Below are 16176 nucleotides of genomic sequence, written 5' to 3' on the forward strand. Positions count from 1 at the left end.
GACCTGAACCATCTGTCCAACGTGAGTTGGGCACTTGGACTGTATAAGGCGGCATGACGAAGCTGGCCCATCGAGTGCGGGCCTTTGCACCCAAGACCAAGAGCGGCTGCAAGACTTGTCGGTATGTGCCGCCCAACTCCTGACGTAGACGAATGCTCAGGCTTTGTAGATCACGCAGAATCAAATGTGATGAGACGAAACCATCCTGCAAGAAGTGCTTGACTGGTGACCGGACGTGCGAATGGTTCGAAAGTGCAAGTCCAACGCCACCGAAGAGCTCGCCCGAAAGCAGCGACCAGAGCGAGAGACGAGTTCTTTTGCCTGCAAGGAGTGCTGTCTATGTCCCAGATCCTTCGTCCGCTGATGTACAACCATCATCACTTGGACTTGGCTTAGATGCGTGGGAACGTTCTGCGTTGGGATTCTTCATCAATCGTACGGCTCGAGATCTTGGGTACTCGTTCCCCACGATCGAGTGGATATCACGGACTCTTCAACTGAGCCATGAGGAGCCTGCCCTTCGTTACGCCATGGTGGCGCTAGGTTCCATGCATCAAGCTCGAAGGGCGTACACCCATACCTCGATGTCGCCGGTGATCGAGCCTGGACATCTCAAGAATGCACTAGGTGGATACGGCAAAGCCATGACGCATTTACGTCGCCGGATAGAGGACAGCTCCGTTGGCAACAGGATCCAGACGACAAGTATGATACTGTTGAGTTGTCTCTTGTTCTTCTGCTTCGAACAACTGCAGGGTGAACAAGCCACAGCCTGTCTACACATGCAAAAAGGACAGCGAATTATTAAAGAGATGCTCTCCAGTCCGCACTCGACACAAATCGAGCCTTTTCTGAAAGCAACATACGGCCTCTTCTCCGGCTTCGAAGACCTTGACTTTACTTTGTTCCAAGGTCAAACGCTTGATCCCACGGACAGGCGTGGCGTCGCGGAAATAGCTGCAAGTATGCCCGCGTACTTTTACAACTTCGAACAGGCGAAAATATGCCTCAAAGGACTTGAACAAGCCCGGGGAAGATTTGTATCAGAGCTGATGAACCTGGCCAATGATGCACTGAAAACATTGGAGGCGGTCCCAACGGATCCAGCTGTCGTGCTGTGCCTGCAGCATTGTGTGAGTCGAGTCGTTGAGTTGGGTGATCGTAGAGACCTGGTCAAAGATCTTGACGATCTCCAGCACGGATACGATGCATGGCTGTCAGCTTTCGCCAATGCTGGGACTGGTCTTCGCGGGACACCTCACTCCTGGGCTGTGATTCGTATGCAATGCCTGATCAGCAGATTCAGTGCTCGAATCATGCGAGAACCGGCGGAGAAGGTCTGCGATCTCTATGAGGATGATTTTGTCGAAGTACTGAATTTGGCGGAACAATGCCTGCTGGTCTACCCTTCGACTGATGACTTTTTCGCCAGCCTATCTGGGATGCTGAGCAGCTCTGGCTACGGCCTTGCCCTCAGCACAGATTTACTCCCTCACATAGCCTTATGCGGCTTCAAATCTCGGCGTACATCAACAAGAGAGCGAGCGATTGATATCTTAACGGTCGCAAACAAGCACGACGGCGTTTACCAAAGCGCAATCCTCGCACGCTTCGTCAGGCGCCCCGCACAGTGTGAACAGGGGCGTGCTATGGAGCTGGGATACTATCCAGGACCGAACGGTTTCGATGCCTCTCAAATCCCTGAAGAAGCACGAGTAGCCGATACGGTCTTTGCACAGGTCAAGTACCGTCCTCGATCTATCAACATGATTAGCTGTCGCTACGTCCGTAACGAAGCCGGGGAGCCTCGATTTGAGATCACGGAAGACATCTGTGATCTTTTCACTGGCGAGGATCAGTCCAGCACGACCTACGACATCGCGACGCCACAGTCATGCCAGCAAGGAATGCCACACTCGACTGCCACACTTGTTAGAATATCCCCAGAATCGGGCAGTATTGACGGCGCGAGGACCGAAAATACTTGCCCATCATCGTCAGACAACATCGAGGGTGTCTTGGTACCCCTGATACCTCCCAAAGGGCAACCCTCTTCCTCGGCATCCCCCTCTTCGGCCTCCTCAGCTCCATCAGCACCCGCGAACATCCATCCAGTCTTCTCCTTGGGCAAGGACTCCAAATACTCCTCTTGGAAATCATACCCTCCACGGGTGTCCACGGCCAACTACTCTCGGTCCCCCGGTTTGATCGAGGACAAGAGACTGATGAGGATTCCCGCTGGCACGCTACCGGATGAGTGTTCGCGCACCGAGAGCACTTTGCAGCCTGTTGTGCCGCGAACACAGAGGGGTACGTCCGGTGGGAAGCCTTCGAAAGTTCCTATTATGCATTGTCCTTGAGTGATTGGGGGAAGGAATTTACTCCGCTCTGATTGTGGATCATTGAAGATGGTGCGGACCTGTCACTGGATAGGGAGCGCTGTAATCCGTCGGGTTCTTGGGACAGTTTCTGCTCGGTTCCATGTCGTCCTCGCCGTTGGCATTGTTCGATGGCACCGCTACGACTAGCTCCGTTGGAGCCTGTTCGCCATTGGGGGAATCATAGGATAGCATGATAGACTGAGCAGCGGAAATGCCACTCGCTGAAGTGTGCGATCAGCGCTTGCTGAAGAAGAATGATCGAATTGGCATTGAAGAAACACGCCAGGGCTATGACTTTGGCACAGAAGTGCCCTCGACTGAGGATCCTGCTGAGCGAAGACCTGGCGATGAGAGAAAGGGCATCCTATTCAATATGGTCTCTCGCAGGCAAGATCAGTTATGTTCTTTGGCATGTGAAAGCGCAAGCGCGGCCCACTGGCGGCTTGGCAATTCCGCGACTACCTAAGAATCTCGAAGAAGCAAACAACTCCTTCACCACTCAGACATCTCCATCTATTACATGATGCACAGCTGAGGTGAGCACACTGCCTTCATCCGTCATCATCGCGTTGACATCCGTGCTCTTCTTAGATGGCTGCATCGGAGACATCGTCATCGCCAAACACGCACGAGATACACCGGCTCCAGCGCGAGCTCGACAATGCAAAATCGCCGCTGCTAAAGCTACCAGCTGAGATCCGTAATGAGATCTACGAGCTCTGCGTTCCACACGGCGAAGTCTTCGACACCGCAAGCGCGTTGACCACCCGCATCGAAGGAGTCGAAGAAGGCACCGCTTCATATGTGACGCCGATCCAAAGCCGCAACGCCTATGAACACCACTTTGGTATCACCCAAGCATGTCGTCAACTACGGAAGGCGACCATCAAGATGTGCTACAGTGGGAATATCTTCATGCTCCGCGTCGTCGAACCCCAAAACTACTCATACAAGAGTAATTATCCAGAAGCCGCAGCTCATCCAGCTGAGACCTGGCTGAAAACTCGATCCCTCGAAGCTCGTCAGGCCCTCTCGCAGGTCATCCTGCAATATAGGGGCGTATACGACTACTATCAAGGCATGGACATGGTTCTCTTCGAGCCGAGCTTGGAGAGCTACAGGCTCATTTCAGTGGCCGATGTGGGTATATTTGAAGGATGGCATGCTTCGGGTGAGCCCCATCTCGCGAATTATCAACGATGCTACGAGGAACAGAGGATCGAGCACGATTTCGAGGACGTGCTCAGGAAGGCAAAGGAGGGAGATATGACTGCGAGGAGACACGGTACTAAGCTGCTCAAGCTCATTGATGCCTTTCGGGATGAGATGCGGGGGCCGGCATGGGAATAGCGGTCGCTAGAACCATATGGACACCGAGGTCAGCTGGCTTTGCAAGCTTTGATATCCCACGAGACAAGATACTGCGTGCGCATGCTCCGTCTCATGTCTCAAGCGCATTGATGAGACGACTTGCATATGACCTGGCATCAGGCTGCTCAAGCACATTGAGGTCTTTTCCAGAGGGTTTATTGGGTGATGGAGGATGATAGTGGCATAAGTACTCGCGGCGCGGGAATGACACTCGCAACAGGTGGTGTGCTGGTCCTGTCGGCCGATGAGTTTCCATATGCCACGATACATGACATGACCTGCCACTACTCTCTGTTGTAACTAAATCATCTGCAACGACTGGCAGCTGTGCGGCGAGCGAGTAAGTCTGTTCAAGGTCAATGCCCACGTGACGCCCATGCTTTCCGTGACATGTGAAAGCGCAAGCGCGGGTCACTAGTGGCTTGGCATTCGTGCGACTGCCTTAACTGAACTTGACTTCGCTTCAGCTTCAAAACGCAAACACCAACCCCATCGAGAGCCGCCTTCAACCAACACAGATCTCGTCACACATTGGGTAGCAACCACAGCAACGGTATATGACCACATCTTCGCACAGCGCCGATTCAGATCACTAACTGGACTTCACCAGATGGCGCGCAGCCCGCGCTTCAGCCAGCGACAGCAAAAACAGCGCGAAGATTCCAAACATTACTCGCGGCTCCTCATACTACCTCCAGAGCTTCGCAACAGGATTTTCGCCTTTGCCCTACCATCATCACAGTCCTTCATCACCGGTTTCGAAGATGGACGCCTCGACCTCGGGGGTGATATTGCCACTTTCAAGACGATATGCGAAGCAAGCGCCTACGAGCAAGAGTTTGGCCTCACGCAGGTCTGTCGTCAGATCCGCAGGGAAACACTCAAGATGGCCTACGCAGCCAACACCTTTTGGTTGGATGCGCATCCACGTTGCGGGATGCCATATGCGGAGGCTTGGATTCGCAGCCGACCGAAAGAAGTATTGCCATTCATCACGAAAGTCGTTCTTGAGAGTCCTCGCACATACTGCGATTGCGCTTGTTTGTCTCGTTCGACCAAGGGGTCTTTCGACTTCGATTCTGGACGTGTACAGACCGCCAAAGTCGGACGCGGTTTTTGTGGTGGATGCTGGTCTGCCATTGCGGATCGGGTCGCCGAGGGACATGTCAGGACGATGGAGCGTGTCATCAAATATTCGAATGCGACGCGGAGGTTATTTGACTTGGTCGAAGAGTTTCGTTGGCGCACGAGCCAAAACTTTGACACACTGCAGAAGATTATGGGAGATTCGTAGCGGCTGTCCTCATATTCGATCGTCAACAGCAACAGGGAATTGTTGGCGCTCATTGCAGAAGCCCGCAGACTCTTTCACATTCGAGCATGAAGGGATGTGGTAACTTCGCGTCTTTTTGGACGTATGATACGGGGTGGCGAACGGAGGATTGCACTCTCGTGTTGTCGCAGATCCGAGCTGAGAGTTGAGCACAGGGAGCAACATGGTTGATAATGGGAAGTCGCTCAGATGAAAAGCGGTGGCCTTCACAAGATTCAACGGGTGGCAAAGCATGCAGATTCTGTAGAAAGGCCTTCGTACATCTAAAGCGTTTGCGAAATCCCTTCAGCGATTTAATGTCCGTGCTCTTGCGTCATGTGAAAGTGCTGCCCTAGCGGCTTGGCGTTACGTGCGACTGCCTACAAAACCCACCCCTCGAACTTCGACGCAACCTCAGCTTGACAAACAACACGAGCGGCACCGCCACGCACACCTTCGAGATACGCAAACTCGCTCTCGTCGGGGACGCCCACCAAGCGACTCAAGGATCAAATCACCAACTCGTCTTTCAAAGATGGGCCGCTCATCACAATCCCTCGACCGCAAGCGCACCAAACTCCTCAACTGGGAGCGCCGCCAGCGATCACTCGACAACCAAAACACACCCCTCCTCATCCTAGCCCCAGAACTACGCAACAAAATCTTCGCCCTGGCGCTTCCCTCCGGCCAATTCTTCAACACGACCTTCAAACACGACTTCAAGTCCTGCGACGGCCAAGAGCGATCGGTCAAACTCCTCCGCACTGCTGTTCAGTATAAGCGCGAGTTTGGGCTCACTCAGGTCTGTCGCCAGATTCGAGGGGAGACGATTAGGGTCGTCTACTCGGTCAATACGTTCGCTCTTGGCGTGCAGCCGCGAGACGTGCGAGTGAGAGCGGAGCGGTGGATTGAGTCGAGGCCGGAGGAGGTGCTGTCTGTGATTCAGAGAGTTGTCCTTCAGCGCAAGGAGCCCTACAAGTGGGATGGTGACGGCGACGGCGACACTTCGATGCACTGTATGCTCTTCGACTTCGTCGAGAAGAAGGCCTGGACGATCTCGGACGACCGCGCCTACACCCTACATCTCGCGGCGGGCTTCGAGCGCAATACGTTCTCTCATTTCGTGGACCCGAAGAGCTGGTCTGCTGGTTCTCCACGTCTTCGGCTGCTGCAACTCTGCCACGACTTCCGCCGAGGCTGGAGGTTTCCTTGATGGTGATGATGTAAGTCTGTTGGGAAGAGCTGGAGACGGGATACTTCAAACAGCCTGAGTGAATACGGCGAACACTGGAGAGGCTTTTACAGGAGTGCATATCTGGTCGCGGGAACTCCAATGTGGCACAAAGCATGCATACCCAATAGGTAGTTTCTTCTATACCACCAGGTTTTTGCGAGTTCACTTTTCCGTTCACTCTAGCGCCTTTGATGTTCACGTTACGTGAACGAGCAAGCAGCAAGCAGCATGCACTAGCAGCTCAGCATCTTTCGCGGATGTCTTTATCTGCCACTGTTCAAACCCCAAATCCACCTCACCAACGCAGCCACATCTTCCAAGACATCATGACTTCGCAAGACGACTCGACTCAATCATCCAAGGTATGCAATCTTGCTCTTACGGACGTCTGTGAAAGGAATTGAGTATCAAGTCACTGACTCGTTCCCAAAGATGGACCTCGCAGACCTCACAACTCACCCCCAAGAGATGCAGCGCCAGCAGCACGAGCACGACAACAAGAACACAACCCTCTTGAGACTGTCGGCAGAGCTGCGCAACAAGGTCTTCGCCCTCGCTCTGCCCGCGGACCAAATCTTCACGACATGCCAGAATGCCCATGAGCTCATGTTGAACGGTAAAGTACAAGGAAGCTCAATAGTTTCTGATGCCGAGTCATACCAAGACAACTTCAGTATCACCCAAGTGTGCCGCCAGATCCGCGCCGAGACTTTGAAGGTCGCTTATGCCTCCAATACGTTTGTGCTCGGCATCCATGAGCATGCACGGAGGAATGACGCAGAGCGATGGGTCGAGAGTCGGCCATCTGAAGCGCTGGAGTCGATCTCCAAGGTTATCGTACACTCCGGAAGTAATGATTGGTGGTATGGATGTCAAGAGTCCAATGTCGTTTTCGACCTCGAATCGGGCGTTGCTAAATTGCTTGAAAATGGCTGCGACTGGTGCGATGAAAGCGTAGAGAGCTGGGGCGAGGAGACCGGCGATGTCGTGGCTCAGGCTCTAGACGGATTGACGTCGCCGAAGGAGAAGCTCATGAAGTTCTTCGAGGTACTTCGAGTTGTATTGCCACCGCGTGACAGTGACAGGGACTGGGCATTCGAGGACGATTATGTGCACGTCGCTGAGCGGCAGCAGGAGTAGGTGGCCGGACATGTCCAGTAGAGATGCAGCAGGCATTCAGCATCCCATGGTTAGTTTGACGACCTCAATCAAGGCATCTCAAAAACCTCCGTCCGATCCTCAATCGTCCTCAACATCGGCGCCAGCTTATTCGCATCTCGGAACGCCTCGGGCACATTCTCCCTCATCCCTCTCAACTTCTCTTGCACCACCTCATACTCCTCCTCCTTCGCCGTATACTGCCTGATGACCTTCTTCTCCGCATGCTCCACATACACCCTCGTGTCTCGTATCCTGATCACCACCCCATCCAGTCTCAGGAAGAACCGACTCAGCAATAACAGTCTCTCTGGCATCATTCTGACTTTGATATTCAACAGCGCGATCCCGTTGTCTGCCAGCTCATCTTCGTACAAATCTACTGCATCGAAGAACTGAATCGGATCTTGTCGGGCCAGCAAATCTGTCCGCACGACCTCCCTCTCCCCCACCGCATCTCTCCATTCTCCACCTTTCTCCGCATGCGTAGTGCCCCGATAATCTGTGCTATAACTCCAATCAAACGGTTTCACCACCTGCTTGACCTCCTCTTGATGCGCGCGTTCCTTCTTCCACTCCTCCGCGACGGCAACCTGTAACATTCCCTGCTCGGTTTTGCTAACGCGATCAAGCGCATCTCGGGCGTTGAACTCGAGCGTCCACTGCGAGGGAATATGTGTTACGGAGACGAAGTTGTCGCCGAAGATCATCTCGGGGATGGGGATGCCGATGTCGTTGGAGAGGGCTTCGATGGGATCTGCTTTGAGGATGGGCAGTTTGCGGGTGGTGATGCGCCAGGCGCCGTTGGGGCTGGTGTGTGTTGAGATGCCCGTGGTGCCCGCCATGGTTGTGGATGAAGACGGTTCTTGGGTTTGTGACTTCTCGACTCTGACGTTCATGTCCTGATCATTTTGGTGGGGCAGCTCGATGAAGTCGGCGTTGCCAGCCAAAATGCCGACGTAGCAACGGTTGCTAGGGGACTGTTTTCCTGGCTTCACCCCATCTCGACTTTCGACCTCTCAGCACCGAACAAGAGAAGCCACGACCGTCTACTTTCTACCTCACCGTCGCTTGAAAGAAGTAGATATACAATCTACATTCATTCAAAGCAGACGCCATGGCCGACATTCAAAATCTCGAGCAACGCTTCGAAAGCATCACGGTCCAAGATGAGAACCAGGACAGCAATGCACCATACCAGCACAAGCCAAAGGTATACCTCTTCGACACACCTTCACATGATCACACACTGACACTCTTCACAGGGCTCCCTCAGTCAAGCCATCTCCCTCTCCAATCTCGGCACAGCAGCAGCCCAAAGCCGCATGAAACTCCCTCTCCAAAAACTCCCCGCCAACGCCGCAGGCAAACCAACACAAACGACCCTCTCAACAACCATCACAAAGATCACCCTCCCCTCCCAAGCCGCCCAACGCCCCTCCGCCGAATCCCGCCCCTCCGACCCCGACCCCCTCAGCCAACCCACCGACAACCCCAAACCCAAGCCCAAAAACTGGCACCTAGGCATGTTCGAAATCGGCAAACCGCTAGGAAAAGGAAAATTCGGCCGCGTCTACCTCGCCCGCGAACGCAGCACAGGCTTCGTGTGCGCGCTCAAAGTCCTGCACAAATCCGAGATCCAACAAGGAAAAGTCGAAAAACAAGTCCGTCGCGAGATCGAGATCCAATCGAACCTCGCCCACACAAACATCTTGCGGTTATATGGCCACTTCCACGACACCAAGCGCATCTTCCTCATCATCGAGTTCGCACGCCAGGGCGAGCTGTACAAGCACCTCCGCAAGGCCGGCCGCTTCCCCGAGTGGCAGGCCGCGCAGTACATCGCGCAGATGGCGAGCGCGCTGAAGTACATGCACAAGAAACACGTCATGCATCGCGATATCAAGCCCGAAAACATCCTCGTGGGCTTGCACGGCGAGATCAAGATTTCGGATTTCGGATGGAGTGTCCATGCGCCGAATAACCGTCGCAATACCATGTGCGGCACCCTCGACTACCTCCCTCCGGAGATGATCAAACCCGGGCGGGAGGAGAACTGGTACAGCGAAAAGGTCGATTTGTGGAGCTTAGGCGTCCTGACATACGAGTTTCTTGTCGGCGAGGCACCCTTCGAGGACACGCCCGTCATGACGCAGCGACGGATCGCGAGGGGCGAGATGACGATCCCGCCGTTTGTGAGCGCCGAGGCGAGGGATTTGATCAAGAGGTTGTTGGTGTTGGATCCGGACAAGAGGTTGAGTTTGGAGGAGGTCGAGGTGCATCCTTGGATTATCAAGCATTGTGTCAAGGGGGAGAGGCATTATCAGAGGACGAGTGGTGGGGAGGGGAAGAAGGAGAAGGTTGTGCAGTGATGGATGATGGGATGACGATTTCGTATTTTCCGTTGTTTGAATGGATGGGATGGCGTAAACATGATGGGATGATGGAATGGGATAGCATTGGGATGCTCTGGAGTTGAAAATCGGTTTTGCTCGTATCGTACATGCTCTGTACACGCATGAAAGTCACGCTTTGCAATATGAACATCATGCCTCTTCTCTTCATACAAGTCTTTTCATCCCCCTTCTCACACCAGTAGTATTCCACATACAGCGCTCTTGGGTATCATATCCACATTCCTCACTCCCCCCTCTTCCCTACTCCTCTCTTCCTAACGCTCTCCCCTCTCCTCCCCACCCCATCCTCATTCTCACTTATAAATCTCATCAAAAGGCCTCGTATCCCCAAAACAGCTCCCCCAAACCTCATTCACAACCCTCACAGCCTGCACATCATCCCGACACGCCGGCCGCGCCGCCACACTCAGCGCCGCCCGTCTCCTCACACATTCCTGCAACTGCTGCGTCAAATTCCACTGGCCCCGCGTGAAAAACTCCCTGCTAAACCGACACTCCCCACTGAGCATACTCGCCCGAATCTCCATACACGCCGCATGCCGCAGATCCAAAGGATCCAGCTTGAACCGCAGATGGTCGTATGCATGCACCATCTCGTGCGCGAGGGTGTCTTCCAGATGTCCGCGGTTGCGGAACTGGTTCGCGCAGAGCAGAATCCCATGCTCGCTCGAGAAGCCTCCCGATTGATTCGTGTCGCATTTCCGACACCGCACGTTGTGGGGGCCGATGGAGGCGGCGCCGGTGGGAGGGGTGAGGAGGTCGATGTTGTGTTTTAAGAAGGTTATGAGGGGGGAGGCTTGGAAGAGGTAGGCGACGTCTTCGGTGCAGCGTTTGCAGTCTCTTTCTTCGTTGAGGGTGTCGCGTTCGGCGAAGTAGGCGGTTTGGAGGGGCGGGGGCGCGGTGCCGGTTAGGACGCTGAAGAAGTTGGACCAGGTTAGGTAGGTTGGGTTTGTTGCTGCTGGATTGGAGGGTGTTGATGTTGGGGACGGTTGGGTGGGTTGGGAGGATTGTGAGGGGTTCGCCATGGTTTTCGAAGTCCTGTGGTTGGGATCGAACGGGGCTGAGGGATAAATGAGAGGGTAGTGGCGAGTTGTGGAAGAAGATAGAGATGTTGAAGTTCAATCGAAGTTCAATGGATTCACTTCACAAACGGCTAGCATCGGGTCGGGAACAGCCGAGACCCACCCATTCAATCGACTTCACCTGACAAACCTTCACATGCATATAGAATGGGAACATGATGACAGGTAAAGTTGATGCTCCAACAACACAAGTTTTCTCATATCTATGTACACACAAAAAAGGTTGATGAAACCCAGCAGTCGCTCCAATAGGAGCAGTAGCAGGGCGAGACCACAAAATCAGTCTCTCATCGAGCCACAATCCCCAAGTACAAAACAAGAAGTGGGGGGAGGTATCCAAGTTGGCTCGGCATGGATGGACAAAAAGGTTTTCCTGCAAACTGATGAAAAACGGGTGGGTCTGACTGACCGACCAAGAATGCTTCCTCCCTTCACTCTTTCCTTCTTTCCTTCTTTCCGTCTCTCATGGGGTGGTGGTTTCACAACAAGCTCAACAAAACTCAAAACAATCAACATCGAGGCGTCAAGAGTCATCACTGCATGCGAGATTCATCATTCAGGATGCTCAATTCCATCCTAAACTGTTCTCTGCCATGACAGGTGCGCTGATGCCTTGTTCTCGCACGCTGCGGCCATTGCTACTGCCAGCGCTGTTTCTGCTTCCACGGCCGCCGCTTCCGCTACCACTGCCACTGCCACGAGCTCCGCCAGTGCCGCGGGTCGTACCGGATCCACGAATGCCATTGGCGCCAGACATGAAGTAACCACCCATACCACCGCCTGAAAGCGTAGCAGGAGATCGTTGGCTCATTTCGCCTGGCGTCTGGAGGGAAGGCGCCCGTTTGTGGGACTGTCTCTTCTTGCGGTAACGACGAGCAACGTAGACCATTGCAGCAGCGTACAGAGCAGCACCCGCGCAAGCACCAAGACCGATTCCGACCGATGATGACTTGACCGATTGCGAGCTTCCTGAGTCGCCACCAATCGGTGCACCATCTCCATGCTTCCCAGATGATGTAGCTTGAGGGTTGTACGATGCTGACGTTTCGGTGCCGTCGTCCATATTGGCCCCTGGAAGGATTGGGATGGTCGGGTTGATCATAGACATCAGCATTTTCACAGACTGATCAGGGTTGTTGTAAGCATCCGACAAGGGAACGTGAAGGTCCAACTGGAGCTGGTCAACCAAGTCCGCTGGAACGTAGGCCTGGGCAAGAGTCGTGATGTAGTTCATCGTCTTGGTCGTGTCGAATGGCATCAATGCGTTCATCTTGATTTTGTCATGTGTGACCCCCAATGTGTACGCAATGCCTTGAGGAAGATACGCGAAGATCTGACTTGCGGAGTTCTCAGTGCTGACAACGAAGGGGAAATTGAGGCCGTAGTTGAAGCCCACTTGGATGAGAGTCGTGTTTGCTGGTGCTTGAGGCATGCCACCCGGCGGCTGGACGAGTCGAGGCATGTAGGTGGGCAGGCCGGCTGACGCACTCGAGGTGGAGCTGTCGACAGGCATGTTACTACCCGACTCAGTAACGGTGGGGCTGGGAGTAGTCGTTGGCGCATAGACGAGTGATGTTGGAACAGCCAGGACTGTGGCAGAATCACTACCAGTCGGTACGATCGAGGTCGGGGGTCTGGATGTCGTGGACTGTGCAGCCGTCGGGACAGATGTGGACGTGGTGCTAACCTCAACACTCGTCGATGATGGCTGAGTGACGATGGCGGCGGTGGAGGATTCATTGGTGGAGGTGGAGGATTCGATGGTTGAAGAGTAACCGGACGACGTTGCCGAGAAGCTGGTAACAGATGCATGAGTTCCCGTAGCAGTAATCGAACTGTTCGACGAGCTGATGGAAGCTGTCTCACTGCTGCTTGAGCTCGACCCCAAAGTGAGCGTTGCACCTGTTGTGAGGGGGATCGAAGTTGAGTAAGCCGTGCCAGTAGACGCAGTTGGCAGCGAGGACGTCTCATTCGTAGCCGTCACAGAGGCGGTCAGGGAAGTTTCAAGCGATGAGGCGCTTGTCGATTGCGAGTCTTCCGACTTTGAAGTAGACGACTGAGAAGAAGCGGTCGTGACTGGTATGGGTACCACGGTGACCCCGCTACTGCCGGTGGACGTGCTCAATGTGTAAGATCCAGTGGATGTGCCGGTGCCAATGATCGATTCCGCCGTTCCTGTCGTGGTGGCGCTGGCACTTGGAGGAGTCGTGGAGATCTGCGAGGCGAGCGACGACGCTGCGCTGGACAGGATACCAGAAAACTCAGAGGCCAAGGAGCTCGAGACTCTCGAGTCAGTCGCGGTAGCGACAATGCTAGAAAGCTCAGAACTGAGAGACGATGCAATGTTCGACAGCGCAGCAGAGGCGTCTGTGGTAGTTGATGGAGCGGAGCCTGTTGTGTTGGCAGAGGCTTCGGAGAGCACGGAGGATGCGACACTAGAGATCTCTGATGCCACAGACGACACAACACTGCTCAGGTTCTCACTGGTGCTTGCGGTTGGTCTCGAGGTGATGGGCGCTGTGCCAGTACCCGAGTAGGCGGTTGTTGAACCGGTGCTTTCCCCTGTTCCGGTCGATGACCCTGACCCAGTGGGTAGAATGCCCCCCAAAAGACCATCAGAGCTCGACGTCTGAGAAGGTGCAGTTGAAGTCGAGTTCTGAGTGGGGAGAATGCCACCGAGGAGACCGTCATTCGAGCTGGATCGACTACCAGTTCCTGTAGCTTGCGTGTAGCTTTCCGACGACACGTCAACAGTGGGTCGCGGAGTCTCACTCGAGCTGGAGGGGGTGGTGTTGCGGATGGTCGAGCTCTCGATGATTGTGGACAGGCCAACGATGATGGGTGCGGTGGTGCTTGAAGGCTGCGAAGCCGTGCTTGATGTCCCATTCTCAGCTGTGCTACTCCTGGCGGTTGGCGGCACAACAGTCTCAGGAATGCCGCTGCCGGACATGGTATCAGAACCTGGCAGAGGTCGCAGTGGATTGAAGACCGGGCGAGAGCTGGAAGACTGTGATTCGGACGATCGAGTAGGTTGCACGCTTTCTTGGGAAACACCTCCAGTGGAACCAACATAGCTTGAACTCGAGCTTGCGGAGGTCGACGACGGCGTTGGAGTTGCCGTTACCAACGGCAAGAGGCCAGTGGACCCAAAGATTGGGTTGAAAGTGGGCGAGCTGCTGGAGGACGTCTCACTTGAAGTACGTGATGTAGGAGTGACTATGACCGCGGGTATGCTGCCTGTTGACGCCACTTTGGGATTGAACTGCGGTCGGGTGCTTGAAGTGGAACTGCTTTCCTCCTCTGCACTCTCTTCGGAATTCGTGGTCGATGACAGACTTGGTAGCGCTGATCTGCTGCTGATGTTCGAATCAACAGAAGCGCCGGTATACGGTTCCGTGGAATTCTTTGGAAGGCCAGGTATTTGTTGCTCTGCGGAGGTGGAACTCGAGCTCGAACTTTGCGAAGATTTAGACCCGGACGCATCTTCATTCGTGGAGCTGGACGTGCGAGACGCCGTTGGTTGGACTTCCTCTGATGGTCGTCCGGAATATGAGGCTGCGCTTGACGAAGTAGTCGAATACACGCTTGTCGACGTGGTCAGGACCGAGCTGGAGCTGGTCGCAGAAACGGTCGTCGAGCTATTCGTCGATGGAATGAACGACGTGGGAGGTATCGATGAAGAACTCGTACTACTCGGACTTTGAAACGAGTCGAAGAGACTTTCAAAGGCGGACTCGGGATTGAATTGTGGTGACGCTCCGGGAAAGCCTTCTCCAGAATCTGAACTCAAAGGTGACGAGTATGATGAAACGCTGTCGGATGTTGACGATGAGCCCTGTGTCAGTCCTGTTATGTTCGGGTATTGCCTCTTGATATGCCGTGGAAAGTAGTACTTTGGTCGTTCGGGTTCCTGTTGAGGTCGAGCGGGCGCAGCCTCCGCCGTGGTAAAAGGGCCTCGCATAGACATGACGGCCAATGCGGCGGCCCATGCTGATGTTGTGGTCTTCATAGTGAGTGATTAATATGTGCGATCGGAAAATGCGAATGAAGAAAGATGTGTGGTCTGTTGACTGGAGTCAGTCGGTCGCTCCTTCCAATCGTGTGAACGCGCCACGTACCGTCTGATAGTTGGGTATAAACGAGTGTACGTGACGAATGTCACTAGGCCAAGCGCTTGCTAACGGACAAAATAGGCCAAGAGTGCAGTGTTACGGCAAAAGCCTATAACATCCTATCCGCGTGCCTTTTTGAATATCGCTGAAAATGAGTGTCGGTAGTTGGGATAGCGAGCGCGCAACGGCAAGAAGCCCAACAGAAGGTCGAAGTGCCGGTCAAGCGCAGTGCTACCCTGTGTTGACCGGTATGATTTGCAATTTCGACGAGGCAAAGAGCCGCACGTGGAGGGGCTATTTCGACAGACAAAGACGGCTTCTTTGACGGTGATATTGCAGGTCGACGAGTGGAACCAGCCCAATGGCTCGCCGTGGGGTTCTTTGAGCGTATGAGCAGGTGTCTTGCGGCTGACCAGCTCGTGGCTTGGCGACGTCTCGTCTTCAATGCAGCGCGTCTTTGATGGTGGATGAGACGGCGTTTCCAGCGGGTATCGTAACAAAAAGCAGGCGGATATTACAAGGCCGTAAGTCGGGAAAGTCGTAAGGAAGAGCAGGCGGAAGTTGTTTGTTCAAGCGAGTGTGGTGTCTTCACTAGGAAGCGCAAGGGCGAGGAAAGGGGGTGCCGGCGGCGTGTCGCAGCGGTGAGCGGGAGGGGTGGTCGGCGGGAGGGGGAGTCGTCGACGGCGGCGGTGTTGAGAGGATACTGCGGTCGAGCGTTGCGCAGTATGGCCAGTCGCGAGGTGTCGTCCACGGTCGGCGCGGTGGTGAGGAGAGGGCAGCGTTGGTGGTGGTGGGATCGTGTCCAGCGCCCAAGTCCTCGCGGCCTGCCTTGCCCTGCACAGACTCGCTCGTCAGATTGGATGTGGCTTCGCGTTTCCGTCGGACCCACCCGCCTTAACCTAGAAGGGACCGCTAGCGTATCGGAGCACACAAATAACCATTAGCCTCTGCGCCTGCATCACAGTGGAAGCTCCAGTAGTCTGCTTGCAACTCCATCCACTTGCAGCACCGTCGACCGCAGCAACATCAACAACAATCGTCTCGACAGCCTCTTCACCCACGAAAGCAGAGCACACTGAGTTTTCGACGACTAAAGTGTGGTGAAATTG

At 54.4% G+C, this 16176-nt stretch overlaps 7 protein-coding genes across 7 annotated transcripts; 4 read left to right on the forward strand and 3 right to left on the reverse strand.

Moving 5' to 3' along the window:
* Positions 1-53: 53 nt before the first annotated feature.
* Positions 54-5046, forward strand: M409DRAFT_60928 (uncharacterized protein; the record flags this gene model as incomplete). Its single annotated transcript, XM_033814613.1, has 7 exons — positions 54-121; positions 170-2310; positions 2913-2917; positions 3030-3666; positions 4078-4092; positions 4220-4305; positions 4363-5046. The coding sequence occupies 7 exons, from the start codon at positions 54-56 to the stop codon at positions 5044-5046; spliced, it is 3636 nt and encodes a 1211-aa protein (XP_033660235.1).
* A 553-nt stretch (positions 5047-5599) lies between these two features.
* M409DRAFT_30225 (uncharacterized protein) lies at positions 5600-6277 on the forward strand (the record flags this gene model as incomplete). The annotated part of the gene is made up of 1 exon (XM_033809818.1): positions 5600-6277. The coding sequence occupies one exon, from the start codon at positions 5600-5602 to the stop codon at positions 6275-6277; it is 678 nt and encodes a 225-aa protein (XP_033660236.1).
* Positions 6278-6730: 453 nt separating this feature from the next.
* On the forward strand, positions 6731-7438 carry M409DRAFT_30226 (uncharacterized protein; the record flags this gene model as incomplete). Its single annotated transcript, XM_033809819.1, has 1 exon — positions 6731-7438. One exon carries the CDS (start codon positions 6731-6733, stop codon positions 7436-7438), a length of 708 nt encoding a protein of 235 aa, XP_033660237.1.
* A 68-nt stretch (positions 7439-7506) lies between these two features.
* M409DRAFT_71121 (uncharacterized protein) lies at positions 7507-8301 on the reverse strand (the record flags this gene model as incomplete). The annotated part of the gene is made up of 1 exon (XM_033819037.1): positions 7507-8301. One exon carries the CDS (start codon positions 8299-8301, stop codon positions 7507-7509), a length of 795 nt encoding a protein of 264 aa, XP_033660238.1.
* A 272-nt stretch (positions 8302-8573) lies between these two features.
* On the forward strand, positions 8574-9828 carry M409DRAFT_60931 (uncharacterized protein; the record flags this gene model as incomplete). Its single annotated transcript, XM_033814614.1, has 2 exons — positions 8574-8669; positions 8722-9828. The coding sequence occupies 2 exons, from the start codon at positions 8574-8576 to the stop codon at positions 9826-9828; spliced, it is 1203 nt and encodes a 400-aa protein (XP_033660239.1).
* Positions 9829-10166: 338 nt separating this feature from the next.
* On the reverse strand, positions 10167-10898 carry M409DRAFT_60932 (uncharacterized protein; the record flags this gene model as incomplete). The annotated part of the gene is made up of 1 exon (XM_033814615.1): positions 10167-10898. The coding sequence occupies one exon, from the start codon at positions 10896-10898 to the stop codon at positions 10167-10169; it is 732 nt and encodes a 243-aa protein (XP_033660240.1).
* A 622-nt stretch (positions 10899-11520) lies between these two features.
* M409DRAFT_30230 (uncharacterized protein) lies at positions 11521-14964 on the reverse strand (the record flags this gene model as incomplete). The annotated part of the gene is made up of 1 exon (XM_033809820.1): positions 11521-14964. The coding sequence occupies one exon, from the start codon at positions 14962-14964 to the stop codon at positions 11521-11523; it is 3444 nt and encodes a 1147-aa protein (XP_033660241.1).
* Positions 14965-16176: the final 1212 nt, after the last annotated feature.

Source organism: Zasmidium cellare (genome assembly GCF_010093935.1).
Source record: "Zasmidium cellare ATCC 36951 unplaced genomic scaffold M409scaffold_61, whole genome shotgun sequence".
NCBI classification, from domain to species: domain Eukaryota; kingdom Fungi; phylum Ascomycota; class Dothideomycetes; order Mycosphaerellales; family Mycosphaerellaceae; genus Zasmidium; species Zasmidium cellare.